This window comes from Macrotis lagotis, chromosome 2 (genome assembly GCF_037893015.1).
Source record: "Macrotis lagotis isolate mMagLag1 chromosome 2, bilby.v1.9.chrom.fasta, whole genome shotgun sequence".
Classification (NCBI taxonomy): Eukaryota; Metazoa; Chordata; class Mammalia; order Peramelemorphia; family Peramelidae; genus Macrotis; species Macrotis lagotis.
Window position 1 is genome coordinate 272,909,994 of NC_133659.1, and position 16,452 is coordinate 272,926,445.

Sequence of the window (16,452 nt, forward strand, 5' to 3'; positions counted from 1 at the left end):
TGAGGATATAGTTCTTATTTGACTGGCATGTTCATTGGAATTTGTGAAAAGGTGACTAGATGGTTCTATCTGATTGTGAAGACAGCACCTGTTAAGTCTTCCAGACTTCCAACCACTCCTTCCTTACTTTTAAGATGCACCTTAAGAACATGGACTATCTTGAATATTCTCATTATACCTATAGCACTCAGCACAATGCTTGATTTGGTATAAATGCTTAAAAGATAGCTTGGTGACACAGTGAAAAGAGGGAAGTGCTTGGAATCAGAAAGACCTGGATTCAAATCCAGTCTTGGACACTTACCAGCTGTGTGACTCTATGTAATGCTCATTAGTTGTATCACATGTTGAAGTGTTATTACTCCTTTCCAAAGTTAACCTCTCTACTTGCATCCCATTTCATCTCATCTCTTCCACCTCTACTGACTCACTCATTGTCAGTCTTTTCCTTCCAATTGGCTTATTTCCTACTACCTACAAGCTTGCCCATGGCTCCCTTAACCTGGAAAAAAGATGCACTTGATCTTGCCATCCATGGTAACTCATTCTATATCTCTTCTGCCCTTTGTAGTTGAATTCCTCAAAAAGGACCTCATAATAGGTGTCTCCATTTTCTCTTCTTAACCCTTACAATCTGACTTCCAACCTTATCATCCACTGACACAGCTCTTTCCAAAGTTATTAATGATGTCTTAGTTGCTTTATCCTTTCCTTAGTCCTCATTTTCCTTGATCACCCCACCGCCTTTAACATTAAGGATCACTGTCTTTTCCTTAATATTCTCTTCTCTCTAGGTTTTTGGAATATTGCCCTCTCTTGGTTTTCTTCCTTGCTATCTTATTACTACTACTCGTGTTTCCTTTGCTGGATCCTCCTTTATAGCATGCCCTCTAAGAGTTGATATTCCTCAAGGTTCTGTCCTGAACCCTATCCTCATTTCCTTCTATGCTACCTCATTTGGTGATATCCTCAGCTGCCATGAATTTAATTTACTTCTCTACTTTTCCTACCCCAATCTCTCTTATAACTTCTAAATTCCCAACTGACAAACACTTATCTCAAATTAAATATCCAGCAAACATCTTAAACTCAATATTTTCAAAGCAAAATTTACTTCTTCACCCCCTAAACCCTTTCCTCCTACTACCTTATTACTGTAGAAGGCAACACCATCTCCCAGTCCCTCAAGCTTTCGATTTTGGAATCATCCTGCATTCCTCACTTCTCCTCAACCCCATTTCCAATCTGCTGTCATGGTCTGCCAATTTTAACTTTGCATTGTCTCTTGAATATGCCTCCTTTTCTCCTCTGACATTGCCACCAATCTGGAGTAGACCCTCAAAATCTCATATCTTGATTTCTGCATCAATCTGTTGGTAGATCTCCCTATTCCAAGTTTCTTCCCACTCCAATTCATTTTCCATTCACCCACTAAAAGTGATTTTCCTAAAATGCAAGTCTGAGTATATCACCCCACCTTCATTCATAAACTTCAATGCTTTCCAATTATTTTGAGGTACAAATACAAACTCTGTTTGGTATTCAATATAATATTGCCCCATTTTCAGACTTCTTGCATCTTATTCCCCAACAGGTACTCTTTCATCCATTGACAATGCCCTCCTCACTGGAAACTCCATAGATTCCAGACATTCTCTTACACTGTCTCCCGTGACTGGAACATTCTCCCTCCTCTACTCCATCTACTGATATTCCTATTTTTTCTAATGGCAGCTAAAATTTTTATCTCCTATAGTAAAACTTACACAATTCATCTTCTTTCCAATGCTTTTTCTGTGTTGATTACTTCTTATTTATCCTATATATTGGTTGCTTTGTATATATTTGTTTGCATGTTTCCTACTCCCTTTATATTGAAATCTCCTTGAGGGCAGAGATTGCCTCTTTTGAGTCCCTAACACACTGTGCCTGAAATATAGTGCCTAATTGGGGTTTATAGAATTGAATTGACTAGGGAAACATATACATATATGTATATATATATATATATATACATATATATGTATATATATATATATAAACTCAATCCCTTAAAGCAAATCAACATCTTTTCACAACTTCTAGCCTTAGAGTTGTTTAACACACTTAGAAGTTAAGTGATTTCTATATATATGTAAGTAGTGAGCTTTAACCTGGTTTCTCTGCAAGGCAAATTTTTTATCATTTACTAGTTTGGTTCTAACTGTCTTCATAAATACCACACCAAAGGAGCATCTTTATGAAGCTATTTGTCATCAAATTACCAGGATCTTGTGATCAAAAGCCACTACTCAGCAAAATTGATCAAATCTTCAATGACCAAGAAGTATTGGTGTGGGCTGCTATTGGGACACAGAAATGACCTTCTAACATCTAATGGGATATTAGTATGATATTTGTTCAAATACCATACTACTGCATATACAAATATTTGCTCAGAAATCACCAATGACATTTGAAGGTTCTATTATAAGAGCAGACACTGAATTAACCTGGCAAGTTGAAGATCAAACAACCTCTAAGAAGATTAAGCTATATTAAAGGCAAGGAAAATATGAAAAGTAATAGACTATATTGGGAAAGGGATAATTCTCCCATATAGCAAAATTTGAATTATAGAACTCAAAACATAAAGAATTAAGGCCAATAGCCAAAAGTCTTTCTTTTAAAAAATTTAATCCTATCTCCTCCCTGTAAAAAAAAAAGGCAAAACCCAACAATTTCAGTGGAACTCAAGTCTAGGTGCTAAGCATTTTATAATTATTATTTTATTTGATCCTCATAACAATCCTGAGATGTAGGTGTTATCTCCAGCCGAGTTATCACTAAAATTATCCCAATGATTGGCACAGTGTCCAGCAATGCTAGCTAACTAACTTTTCAACCAGATTGTTGACTCTCCCTTTTGTATTCCCTAAGGCAAAGAAGGGAACAGTAAATCCCTCTCTCTAACTTGGACTATAAAGAATTATTTTATATTTCCCATATTTGAAAGGTTTTGTTTAAAAATGAGGTTATATTACTATGTTTTCAGAAATTTCCATTTCAATTAATTACCACCCCTAAAAAAAGCATTTTCAAATCAGCATGATCACATAAGAGATGAGCTGCCCTGCACCAGGAAATAAATGAGTGGAAATATGAGTGATCTCTCCCTGTGGATTCCATGTCACTGTTTCCATTACGATCACCATGAAGTCATAATATACAAGGAAATATTTCTGTAAGTCAGAAAATTTCCAGAATTATCTCTGCATTTGAATTTCTATGACTTTATAGAAGAAATGGTCTCACATCATCTTTGAAGGGTGCCTAATTTTAATTGACTCAGTATTGTGTGTTCATGTTGATGATTACATATTGATCTAGGTGAAATGCTTTATTACTTGTATAGAAATCTCACAGTCTGTTTTTTTTTGTTTTGTTTTTGCAAGGCAATGGGGTTAAGAGACTTACCCAAGGCCACACAGCTAGGTAATTAAGTGTCTGAGGTCAGATTTAAACTCCAGTCCTAATGTCTCCAGAGCCAGTGTTCTAGCCATTGCACCACCCAACTGCACCTGTCTCAGAATCTATTGCTTTAAATTTAGAAATGTACTTATCAATATGATCTACTTATGCATTTCTCATTCAAATCTTTCACCTCATTGTGGCAAGGATATCCATGTAAAGGAGTAAAACAAACTTCAAATACTTCCCACTTCTCTCAGGATATTTAGCTTCAGAATAATGTAAAATAGTCCAAAAGAGTTCCCACACACAAACTTTATAACTATTTATTCATGGTACATAATATGTTAGGGACAATTTAAAAAACAGACCTCATTCTGTAGAACAAGAATTTTTAATCTAGTGTCCAGGGAATTATTCAAATGTTTAGAAAATTTCAATTTTTAAAATAATTTAATTCAATATTATTAGTTTCTTTAAATATCTTATATATTTTAATTTATGTATTTAAAAAATTATTCTGATATCCATAGGCCTCTCCAGGCTTCCAAGATCAATGTTTAAAAAAAATTAGGAATCCTATTCTAAAGTAAGGCAGAAATAGTACTGGATTTGAAGTTAGTAAGACTTGAGTTTATAACTAGTTTTGACCTTTACTAATTGCATGACTATGGGTTAATCATCTAACGATTTTGAACCTCACATATTTATTTCTAGAAAATGCCAAGAAAAGGGAAAAACTCAGAAAGATTCACAGACATGGAGAACAGCTTAAAAATGTATTATATTCTTATATATATTACAATGCAATGCATTGCTGATGCCCTTAGGATAAAAAATGTTTTGGCAATATATTTTCACTGTTTTATGTAAAATCTCTTTTTCTGTTCTTCTGTGTAAAAGAAAACAATCATTTTATTTAGGAATGTTCAGAACAAAGTTCTCTCTTGCCAGAGCCACAAAGAAGTGCTAAGATTCGAAAGCAAACTCACTGAGAACTTTGAAGAGGGAAAATGATATCTGAGATGCTTCTGTGAATTCTTAACCCAAAAGGCAGAGAAATCAAACCACAGATATCAAAAGATACTTCTACTTCCATATTGATCGATAAGAAAAAAGGTCATTAGTATACACTTTGTCTCCCCTGATAGAAGGTAAGCTCCTTGAGAGCAGAGATTGCTTCAATTTTTAATTTGTATTCCCAACACTTAATATAGTTCCTGGAAAAGAGGTTAATTAATATTTATTGATGAATTAACTTGAAGTCAGATGATCTGAGTCCAAGAATTCATTCTGCTATTTCTTGGTTGTATAAGTAGGCAAGTCACTTTATGTGTGACACTCAGCAAGTCACTGTAGGCTTCAATTTTCTCCCCGTTAAAATGAAGCTGAATTATATATTACTGAATGGTCCCTCCAGATCTAGATCATGATTCTATGATGTGTTTCAAATTGGTTATAAAATAACACTTTGCTATTAATATCAACACCCAAACTACTTCATAAAATTGTTTTGAGGAAACCAATGTTTAATCCATAATGACAAATATAAATATGAACTTTTCAATAGGTGCAAACTACAACTAATCCTTTTTTTCCCCAAAGCCAGACCTATTCATTAGCTAAAGATAGAGAATAGAAAAATAGCAGATTACTAGAGTCACACACATAGCAAAGTAAAATATAGTCTTTACATAAAGAATCACTTTTAGGATGCATTTTTAAAGTGATCAACACTGCCCCTTTTGAACAATGACTTAAACCTATCAAAAAAAGCAAGCAGGTACCAATAGCAGTAAGATCTTTGAATGATGAGAACAGTCACCAAACAGAGTTGGTTATTACATAGACAGATAGATAGATAGATAGATAGATAGATAGATAGATAGATAGATAGATAGATAGATAGATAGATAGATATGCAAGGAGAGCTGAGATATTCAAGGGCAAGCCTGAGAGCTGTAACCAAATATTTGAAGACCTGGCCTATGGGACAGAATTAAATTTGTTCTGCTTGACCCCAATGGAAGAACTAGAAGTAAAGGACATATTTTTGAAGAGACAAGTTGAGATTTGTTTTTAAGAGAAACTTCTTAATGGTTATAAACCTTCCCTAAATAGAATGTGTTCCCTGAGAAGGTAGTGTGTTCCCTTGTTTCTAGTCTTCAAGCAAAGGGAAGATGATCATCTGTCAGGTGTGTTGGAGGGGGAATTCTGTTGTAAACCAGAAAAATATAGACTACATAGAAAAGCAAGACCAGATGGCCACTGGAGTTTCTTCCAACATTGAATTCATTGACTCCATGTATAGCTAACTGGTTAGTTACCATTTAGTATTGTCAGCATTATAATCCCTAAATCAAAATCAAGATTAGATATATATTTAGGTGGAGAAGTCATATATCCAACTTTCCCTCTCTGTAGAAAAGACTTTCACCTACCAGTCTGCTCTAGTGCCTAGATTCCCTATGACGCAATCTACCAAGTTGAGGCATCAAATAAAACTGAGATCTTATCTAGGAGGAATACTTATAGTAACATTATGACCATTACCTTCTTAGGCCAAGTTAGTTTATATTAGGTAGGCTAAGATTAGATCGTGTGATTAGCGTTCAAGTTAGCAAATTAGAATTAGAGAAATAACTAAGCATGGTGGACAAAGGAGAAGCCCTAGAGTTGGAAAATCATGGGAATCATGTGCCAATGCTGCCATGTCCTTGCTGTAAAGCCCTAGATAAGTCACTTAACCTCTCAGTATCCTAAGCAATTCTCCAAAATTACAAAAGCTACTACTCTGCATTAACTAGAAGGACCTTTCTTATCTGACCAATGAAATCACAAATCCAATTTTTTTTTAGTAGGACTGAGGAAATGAGACATAGGACAGGTAACTTTTGATACTGGAAAAGAGCTCAAGCACAACAACCTGGAATAAGAGGAGAGTCATGAGAAAGGGGGAATATAACCTGGACTAGTGCCTTTCTCTAAAAGGTAGTAAAAACTCATCCTTGAGATGTAAATGAATAAAGGAACCAAAAGCTCAATCTATTTTTATCTCTAAATGATCACTGTTGGACAAAAATGTACAAGGAGTTCCAATCTCTCCCTCATGCTTTACTGGAGAACCACTATGATGAGGCATAGGAGAAAGACTTTAGCATATAAAACTACATACAATATAACTTTTTATATGACTATGATCAAGTTTTCATGAATAGTCTGCATCATATATGTATATGTGGGATGTATACATGCATACATACACACATACACACATATACGTGTGTATCCCAAAGTCCACAGTCAAGGCAAAGACAACTCTTCAGAAGTATTTGTTCTAGGTAAGAAATTGCATAAATATTCTTATAGAAGGTAGGGGAAGAAATGCATCAATATGAATATATGCTCCTCCCTTTCTCCCCCTCCCCCAAAAAAGAGGATGGTAGAACTTTAAGTCATTAAGAAAGGCATTATTATTATATAGGATATGGATAATTGCCCTTAAAATCAGGAAGACCAGGGCTCTGGTTCTGCCACATGCTGACAGTGTAATCCTGGAACAAGTTACTTACCCTTTCATTGTTTCTAGGTGATTTTCTTAAGAGTACAAAATTACAAAAAAGAAAAATAGACTGAACAGCACCAGAAGATGGACTTTCCTTACCAAGAGTTCTCTATATTAATGAAATCCCAGGTCCATAGAAAAAATAAAGGAAGAAGCACTGAGGGAGTTGCATTTATAAAGATATACCAATACTTTATACAAGAAGTTACATAATCATTTATTGAGGAAATGTATCACTATCAAAGATGAATATTTTCCTCTGATATAGATCCATATAATGGACAAGAGAGCCCTATGTCTAGTGAGATCTCTAAAGACTCTAAAAGAGGACAGGCACCTAAGCACTCACATTTCTCTCTATGAAGAGATCTATATTGCATACATATGTATATTTTAAAGTATTTAGTAAATAGTTACAATAACTAGGAAGATCCAGTTATTCTCTGCATCAGTGGAAATGGTTGTGTAATGGATTCAGACTGAATGATTTGACAATATTTTGTAAACATCTAGAACAACGTGTTAGACATATCTGAAAATTCTCAAATGTATGATATTTTTCATTTTCTAAGATGCAGGGGGAGTGGGGGAGGGAACATCTTTGATAAGGCACATTTCAAGTGAAAATCAAACTCAGATTACCTAATCAAGAAACCAGTGGGGTGGCTTACTATGGAACTGCATCAAATCTTAGGCTTATGAAATTACAGTGCTGATCATCTTTATAGGTTTCATGACAGAACCCCAGTAAAAATGATTTCCTGAGATCAATATGTGGCTGAGAGAAGGCTGTTTTCAATGGAAACAGGAAACCAGGAGCTAACCTGTTTCTATGGTAACTGTAGCAGCAGCTACCCAACAGCTGGAGAGAAAAGGACCCAAGTTAGACAGGCAAAAATCTTGATTTTGTTTTACTTTATTAGTATTATGGTCATAACATTGGCAGGCAAAATTTAATATAGATATGCCTCAATTCATGACTCTAACCCAGATTGTTTTAAGCAATCATCATCACCAATGACTTTTAATCAATCTCGGCCTTTCTCAAGACATCCCAAACAACACTCAGAGAATGTCAAAGTTAAAAGAGACCCTAGTTGGGACACCACAGGATTTCTGATTTAGAGCAAGATTCAGTTCAGTGGTATCAAACTGGGAAACAGATCCCAGTGGGCCATATATTGACTTTTAAAAATCACAAATTAACATTATCTGTACTGTTTTGCATTTTATTTATCTTGTCGAGCTTTTCCCTATTACATTTTAATCTGGTTTGGGCCACATTTGGGAGCTTTGTGGGCTGCCACCCAGTGGTTATCCGTTGGAGACCTTTTCTTTACTTCCAGATAAAGACTCTAAGGGCAAGAAAGGTGAAGGAATTATTTAGGGTCACAAAAGTCATCAAATGGTAAAGCCAGGTTTCAAATTCAGTCCTCCTAAATTCAAACCCAATCTTATTTCCATTATTCCATATTGAAATTATCTTTATTTTACCAATAAGGAAATCTAGACAGAGAAAGTTTAAATGATTTATTCAAGGTCACTTGGTGACCTTTCATTCAAGATTCTTTTTTGCATTCATTCTACTACATTTCTACATTATTTCTCTTGTGTCTCTTCTTACCACAAACTGGATCTCTAAAAATACACTGACTAGGCATTATGGAAATGAGTTAACAACTTGCAATAGCAAAAGAATAGAAAGGGCCTACATCATCCCCAAAGAATACCATCATCCCTCAAAACAACCAAACAAAGGGAAAAACCTTTCCTTTCTTACCTCAAATAAAACTCTGGACTGAGTTTACATAACACCCTACATAGCATTTGACCACATTGTTTTCCCATCACATATATGCTATCATTTTCCTTATGTTGTTAGCTAAAAGTCTTTTACAGATCCCTTAATGTTCTTTACTACTTTGTTTAGATGTATTTCCAAAAATTGCCATAATAGAATACATGATTCAGATGATCTAAAAATATGAGGCCTGAAATCACATTGAGTTCATTTGTAGTAGTGAAAGGGAAGGATAATGATATGCATTTTAAGATTTGAAAATTGTCATAACTTTTATGAAAGCATAGGCATGTCTTTGTCTCCAGGTGCTTAGAAAGTCAGAATTTTTGACACTCAATAAATGTTTCTTCTTCTTTCCTTTTTCTCAAATTTCTTTTATGAATGAATGCCTACTATAATACTCCTGGAAGCACATCTGTACCTATTGAACAAACCTGCACTAATCACTTTGTCTTTTGAGTACTGATTGCCTGGCAAAGGTCATCAATAAATAATTGACCCAATTATATTAGAATGGACTGACTGAGTAACCCAAATGTACCAATTCTTCAGTGATCTGAACTAATAAATGCTTAACACTTCACCATAAGATTGAGAAATTAAATATAACTGATTTTGCTAAGGCATCAATTGATCTTAAACAAACCCAGACATTTGGAAAGGCATGCATGAATCAAAAACACTGGGCTATTATTTAAACTCAATGTTTTAAACTGCTTAAGCTTTGGTTTATAGTTCTCTGTAGTTGATTGGGTAAATGCTAAGTGACCAGTCTTTGATCTATTACTTTTTTAAAGAGGGAATTGAGCATCCCACAGTTGATTCATCTGTTCTGAGAAAATAACAGCATTGAATCAATGATATATCCGCATTTGGATGCTGTAACAAGGATACCTCGACATCACTTAGTAAACATGAGAAATACAAATCATGAACCAAAACATATAAACTCAATTATGAAAAGAAATATTTGCAACCATATTTCTAACTGAAATGGATTTGTGTATTTAGTGTGCCAGATCGTTGAGATTTTTTATAATTTTCTGATTCATAATATCTTTATATTAAATCATTCTTATCATTACAGTAGTAAACCCTACTTTCAAAACTGCACAGTATATGTTAGAGGTAGCTAGGTGTCAATAGTGACTCTTGGAGTCAGGAGGATCTGAGTTCAACTATTACCTCATTATTGTATGACCTTGAGCAAGTCACTTAACTTATGTTTACCTCAGTTTCTTCATCTGTAAAATGGACATAATAATAGCATCAACCTCTCAGGGTTATAGTTAAGGATAAAAATGAGATCAAAATTTAAAAGTGCTACATCAACATGAGCTAATATGATTTTTAAAAATCCATTGGGGGTGGCTAGGTGGTGCAGTGGATAGAGCACCGGCCCTGAACTCAGGAGTACCTGAGTTCAAATCCAGCCTCATACCTAGTTGTATGGCCTTGGGCAAGCCGCTTAACCCCAATGCCTTGCAAAAAAAAAAAAAAAACCCTAAAAAAAGTCCATTGGGATTTCAGTTCTTTGAACTGGAAACCATGATGAAGACAAAAGTACTGAATTCAAACTTCTAAAGAAATTTTTGTTCATACAATAATATAATGTAAGTACTAAACTGACCTATCTTTCATTCTCCCCCATATTCTGTATCACAAGAAAAAAAAATTTGCTAGTCATATAGCTAAAATGCACACACTGGTCTGTGTGTTCCATGGTATACAATCTAAAAGAAAGTTCCAGCAAATTGGGTGTTCTTCACATGGTAGATTTATAGGCAAAAGTGGGCAAGAGACACACAAGAGGTGTTGATATGGATACACTATAATTTTCATTGTTTGAAGGACCACAATAATATCACAAATTCATTGGATTACTGAAGCATGTGCCAATATATTGTGATTAGGGTAAATTTCCTTATCTATAACATTCAACCACTTGAAAATTTTTTTCCCATTTTTCTCCAGGTGTATTTGACTTTCTACATAAAAATTAAATAGACTATGGGAACTTTGATACAAACTATCAGAATAATCAGATCTCATTGAATACATATCCTTCTGACCCTCATTTCTTTCACTGGCATGAGGGTATAAAATAAATGAAATTCCACTAGTATTTTACTAACATGACCTCTTTGCTATATGGTTGGAACCACCAATAAGGAGCAAAAATAATTTAATATTTTTAAATATCCTGCAAAAGTGATGCAGGAACAATTAACAATTATCTCAAGATTTGAGAAATTTGTAAAAAAATGATGGATGATAAAGAGTTAAATAAAGTATGGGCTGCTATAACACTGCACCCACAAAAAGCAACACTTTAATTGATGTGTCATTGTAAAAGTTCATTCTCCTTCCTTACCCAAAGCCCCCCCCCCACCCCGCAAAATGTTCCTGGAAAAAAAAAAGCCATAGAGTGGCATAAATTGTGAATGATATACAGATTCATTGATAGAGATCCACATTCTTCTAGAAGTCGGAATTTCAATCTTCTCAAAAAATTAAGTTTAAAGAAAAAGATTCACGTCTTCATAGTTACATGAGCAAAGGGATGAGAAAAAACATTTTTTTTTCTGGCACAAATTTTATTTCTTACCTTCAGGCCTTAGGGTATTTTTTTAAACTTTGAAAATTCAAGTTCATCATATTTCTACAAGTATCCTTTCATTCATTAGTAACATGACATTTTCATAGAAAACAAGATTCATGCTGCTTCTAAAATTTAAGCAATGGATTAAGAAGTGAAAGAGAAACAAGATTATCATAAAGACCTATAAACATCTCAGAGTAACCTTGTTCTCAAAGTTTGGGCAATATCATCTGGTAGTATCACCAGAATAATCTTTCCTTTCCTCTCCTGATCCTACTTTCTTGCCAACAGGTTACCATGACAACTTATATTTGAATTTCTATAAATTTCTATTTTTAGAGAACATGGTTAAGGATAAAAAATTCATGTCATAAATGAGAAGTGTGACCTTGTTTACTAAAATACAATCAGTTAATTTTGCACATTTAGGTATTATGATATTATGTTTGTAAAGTTATCAAAAAAGTGGAAAAGGCTACATAGAGAACCAATCTGAACAAAAGGCAAGGGAAATATATTTCTATATATAATTATCAAAATTCTGACAATTGAATTTCCTAGTCTGTGAGCTTAAAACATTAATGTTAAATAGGACAGAAATTATTTCACTGAAATGACTACTGGACAGTAGGAAACTGAGAGAAAGACTGAAGTAAATGGTACTATCAAATATAAAAGATGGAAACAGATCTAAATGTATTGAGCATAGGGGAATAAAAAACTAACTTTTTTTATTCCAGTGACCATGAAAATTGAAGTTCTTATAGATACTGAATATTAGAAATAAAACTCATGTCAATGAAACATTGTGCTGGATCAAATGATTTAATAATTCATCTGTCAACTATGATAACAATGTCATCTTTGTATATGTATATGTATACATATACATATGTATATATTATTTCCATCTTGATCTCCCAATGCAGTCATATTCATCAAATTAGGCTGATTACTCGGGGTATTGGCTTAACTGCAAACATTTTCCAAAGTCCTGAATACTTTCAGAATCATCTTTAAAAATGTATTTATATATATATCAGTCACCAGTTAAATACATAGATATTATTAATGACAAGATTTAGTTTTAAAGTATCCAGTAATTTGAAAGGGGACATCCCAGAGGGCAAGTTCATCACCAGTAGACCTAAGAAAAAGGAAAACATTAAATACTGACTAAATAATTGAAACTCAAATGTTTAAAGGTTATTTTAAATTATTCAAGTATTATATATTCTCACTCTTTCCCACAGGAAGTAAAGAATACCGATTCTAATAACCTAAATCCTACAGCATAGCCACCAAAGTTGTGATTCCTAAATTTTAGAATTTCAATAACTATTTGACAATACACCAGCACAAAAGCACCATGGAACCTCAGAGAATTAATGGAGTTTGTAACTCGGGAATAATAGCTTATAACTTAACGCTTCTTCTAGTTGTTATTCCTCACCGTTTCTTGCCTCACCTATAAAATGGGTACCCTGTCAAATCTTCAATAATATGCATTTCAGTGTATTGAAAACACTTCTGAGCAGTGGTCTACATTTTTATAAAGCAATAGTTAACATAATGAAATTCTAGCATAATGTAGACATCTCACTATTGACCTAGACTAATATGTCCCTTGGGTTATCATGGAGAACACAGATAAAACATTCCCATTCATATGCACCATCTGCAAACATTGCTGTGTGGCGAATCTTAAAAGAAAAAAAAACTGTTTCTCTTCAGTCACCAAATGAGAGGATTCTGGGGTTTCAGCTTGGAAGTAAAAGAGAACTACAAGAATCATGAACTGAAATTAGTATTTCTCTCTTTGTTAGATGGCTGGAATTAAATTTTGAGAAGAATCATCACAAAGGAATAGAACATTTCAGAGTTCAAGTTATTAATACTATTTCTAAAGATAAAAGTGTGAACAAACCAGAAAAAAAAAATGTGTTGTGTGTGTCTCAGGGACTTAAAAGAGAAGAAAAGAAATACTATACCAGATTTTCTCCTCCACATTCTATCCAAAAACTAAAAATATAATCATTCTCTGCTTCACAAGACACTACATGTAACAAATTTGTTCATCTTCAAAGGTATAATTTAAAACTAGTTATTAGATATTCTGATCAAGTATTATCTTACCATGGAAAAATCTGATAAAGAGAGAACAAGATAAAGATGGGACCAGGGGCAATTGGAGAAACCTTTGCTTTACAAATCAGATATAATGATTTAAAAAGAGGGAAATGATTATTTCCCCAAGTAAAATTAGAACACCCTAACTATATGACTTTTATTTATAAGTTATTTAATATCAATGACTAAATCCCATCAGAAAACAAATTGAAGAAGTAAACTGGGGCTCTTGCTAAACAATGACTGAAGATAAAAAACACAGAAGTAAAATTGAGTAGGGTCATATTCCAAGCAAAAGTTAAAAGTTTGATCCAGCTGAAATCACATCTGTTTTTTAAGTTGTTTAACCAAATGAATAATTCAAGATCAATCTATTAGTAAATTCTTGCCTTGGTTTGTTCAGGTGTTTGTTTCTGCTTTTCTTTTTTTTTAATGTATAAATGTAGGTTATTCCAATGTCAGTGTCCTGATGGGTTCTGTAAGCACTTTAAAACCAGACTTCCAAACCAGGAAAGGAGTGAGCTCTAAAGAGAAGTAAAATTCTCTTGACTAAATAACTTTTATAAAAACACCCACACCCACACATATATATATACACATTCTGTCTGTCTGACTCACTCTTCTCTCTCTTCTCTCTCACTCTTCTATTTTCTGTCTCTCCTCCTCTGTCTCTCTCTCTCTCTCTGTGTCTGTCTCTGTCTGTCTCTGTCTGTGTCTGTCTCTGTCTCTCTGTGTCTGTCTCTCTCTCTGTCTCTCTGTCTCTGTGTCTCTCTCTCTCTCTCTCTCTCTCTCTCTCTCTCTCTCTCTCTCTCTCTCCCCCCTCCAGTACCCAAAATAGGACCCTAATTGAAGTCACTGGTCTGGAAGAATCACACTGGAAGTTATGCTTCATCTGAAAAGTTGGATCAGGATGACCAGAGGGTAGGATAAAGTAGAAAAGGTGAATGAAAAATGAACACAGAAGTGGAAAAATAAGAAGAGGTGAAGGCGGTCTGAGTTCATGGGACTCCCAGGGTTTGAAATGTTAAATCAAGATGACCACTGGATAGGAGAACGAAAAGATGAACGAAAAAGTGGAACATGGGGAAAGAAAAAATAAGGAGAGATAAATGTGATTTGGGTGTCCCAGACAAAGTGAGGCAACTTTTACTTCTGTCGAGCTCCGCATCCTACGTGGAGAAAGCCGGAGTGGTGTTTGTATGATCTACGATCCTGTGGGGTCCTAGGGTCCTCTAGGCGGCCCAGGGTGGAGCCAGCAAGACCGCTTCTGGACCCCCCACCCCCACCCCACCCCCAAAACCAGCCTTCCAAAGGAAAAAAAAACCACCAAGGCAAAATGCAACTGGGGAGGAGTTTGGGGAAGAGGGTGGGGTCGACCCTGGTCTTACCCTGGCAGCTCGAGAAGAGTAGGGATCCTCGAAGAGAGCCCACATCCGGGGCTGGAGCCTTTTCCAGCGGCCAGCTTTGCAGTCTGGGCCTCCCACCCCGGCCACCTCCTCGATGCCCAGCCTCTTGGTCGTCAGGTCCTCGTCGTCGCCCTGGTCGCCGCCGATGAGGTCGGGGGTCTCGAAGATGTCGAGGGCCTCCTCGGCGTCCCGGTGCTGGCGGTAGGTCATCCAGCAGCAGGGCTCCACGTCGGTCTCGTCGATGCCCCAGAATGCCAGCTCTTCCTCGAACAGGGGCCCGCACACGTCGGCGGGGCAGTGCAGCTTGCCGGTGCGGTAGTAGTTGAGGACATAGGCGAAGACCCCAGGGTGCCGGTCGAAGAAGAACTCGTGGCCGCCGCCTCCACGGGCGCCCCGGGGGCTGCAGTTGCTGGCGCTGCTCTCGAAGCAGCCCCCGGCTGGGCCGGGCGGCAGGGGCGGAGCGGGGGGCGTCGGGGGAGGGGGCGATGGCTGCGGCTCATCGCCTCCAGTCAGGTAATCGCCCTGGGGCTCCGAGGCGAGCAGGGCTAAGCGGGTCCCCGGGAGGGTCTTCAGCGTGCTGCGGTAGGTTTCGTGCCGGGTCCCCCCCACGTTGAGGATCACCCTCTCGTTGTTCTCGATCTTGCCCATTTCTGTGGCTCAGACATGACTGAAGGGAGGCGAACACACCACCGGGTTAAAGCTACAGGCGAGGCAAGAGGCCACCCCCACCCTTCCCTCCCAGACCCCGCCACCCCCGAGAGGAAGTGAGTGATGACACAGAGTGGACCAGGGGGCCGCGAGCTGGAGGAATCAGAATCACCTTTGGATGCTATCTCCTCTTCATCGCACCTCCTCCCAGGAGCCGCCTCCTCCGAGTGCCCCAGATCTTCCCTGAGCCTTTCGCTTGCTCCTAGCTCATGTCCCTCGGGCTCTCCACATCTCCCCTAGTTCATCTCTCCCCTCCGCTTCCCGTGGCTCGGGTGACTTGCTGCCCCTGTCCCTCCCGGGCTTGCTCGGCTCATCCGCCAAGCGCTCGGGGGCTCGTAATCCTCACTTTATTGAACCTCTCTGCCCTCGCAACTTCGAAACTAGTGAGTGGTCACAGGAACCCTCCCTTCTTTCCCCCTCTCCTAGCTTGACCTAAAAGCCCGTGGTGGAAAAACAAACCAGATAAAATGAAAAAGCAAACCCTCCACAAACCCTGAATAGCAGGTTGGCTTTTCCCAACTGAGCTGGGGGCTCCCCCCAACTCGTGCTCTTTAACTCGGGTCCACTCCTCCACTGTGCCTAACGGGATGGTCAAAGGGACTACGGGCAGAAATCATGCCATAGATGGATGGGTGGACAAATCGATGAGGCTGCCTCTTACCAAGTAGCCCTTGCCTAATTTCCTATTCTTCCACCTTTGGAGGGAGGGGGCGGGGCTGGAGAATGGATGGCTTGGAGCTTGTCTCTCGGAATGCAAGAAATCAGTTCAGTGTGCTCATATTCCCCGGGG

The 16,452-nt window shown here is 37.2% G+C and overlaps 1 protein-coding gene across 7 annotated transcripts in view; it reads right to left on the reverse strand.

The window, feature by feature from the left end:
- The window catches only part of KCNC2 (potassium voltage-gated channel subfamily C member 2), a 314,800-nt gene extending 299,198 nt beyond the window's left edge, over positions 1 to 15,602 (reverse strand). For all 7 annotated transcript variants that reach the window (XM_074226171.1, XM_074226168.1, XM_074226170.1 and 4 more), the window contains exon 1: positions 14,937 to 15,602. In XM_074226171.1, coding sequence (XP_074082272.1) covers positions 14,937 to 15,602 — 666 coding nt within the window. The remainder of the gene's footprint in view (positions 1 to 14,936) is intronic.
- Between the last annotated feature and the right edge of the window lie 850 nt (positions 15,603 to 16,452).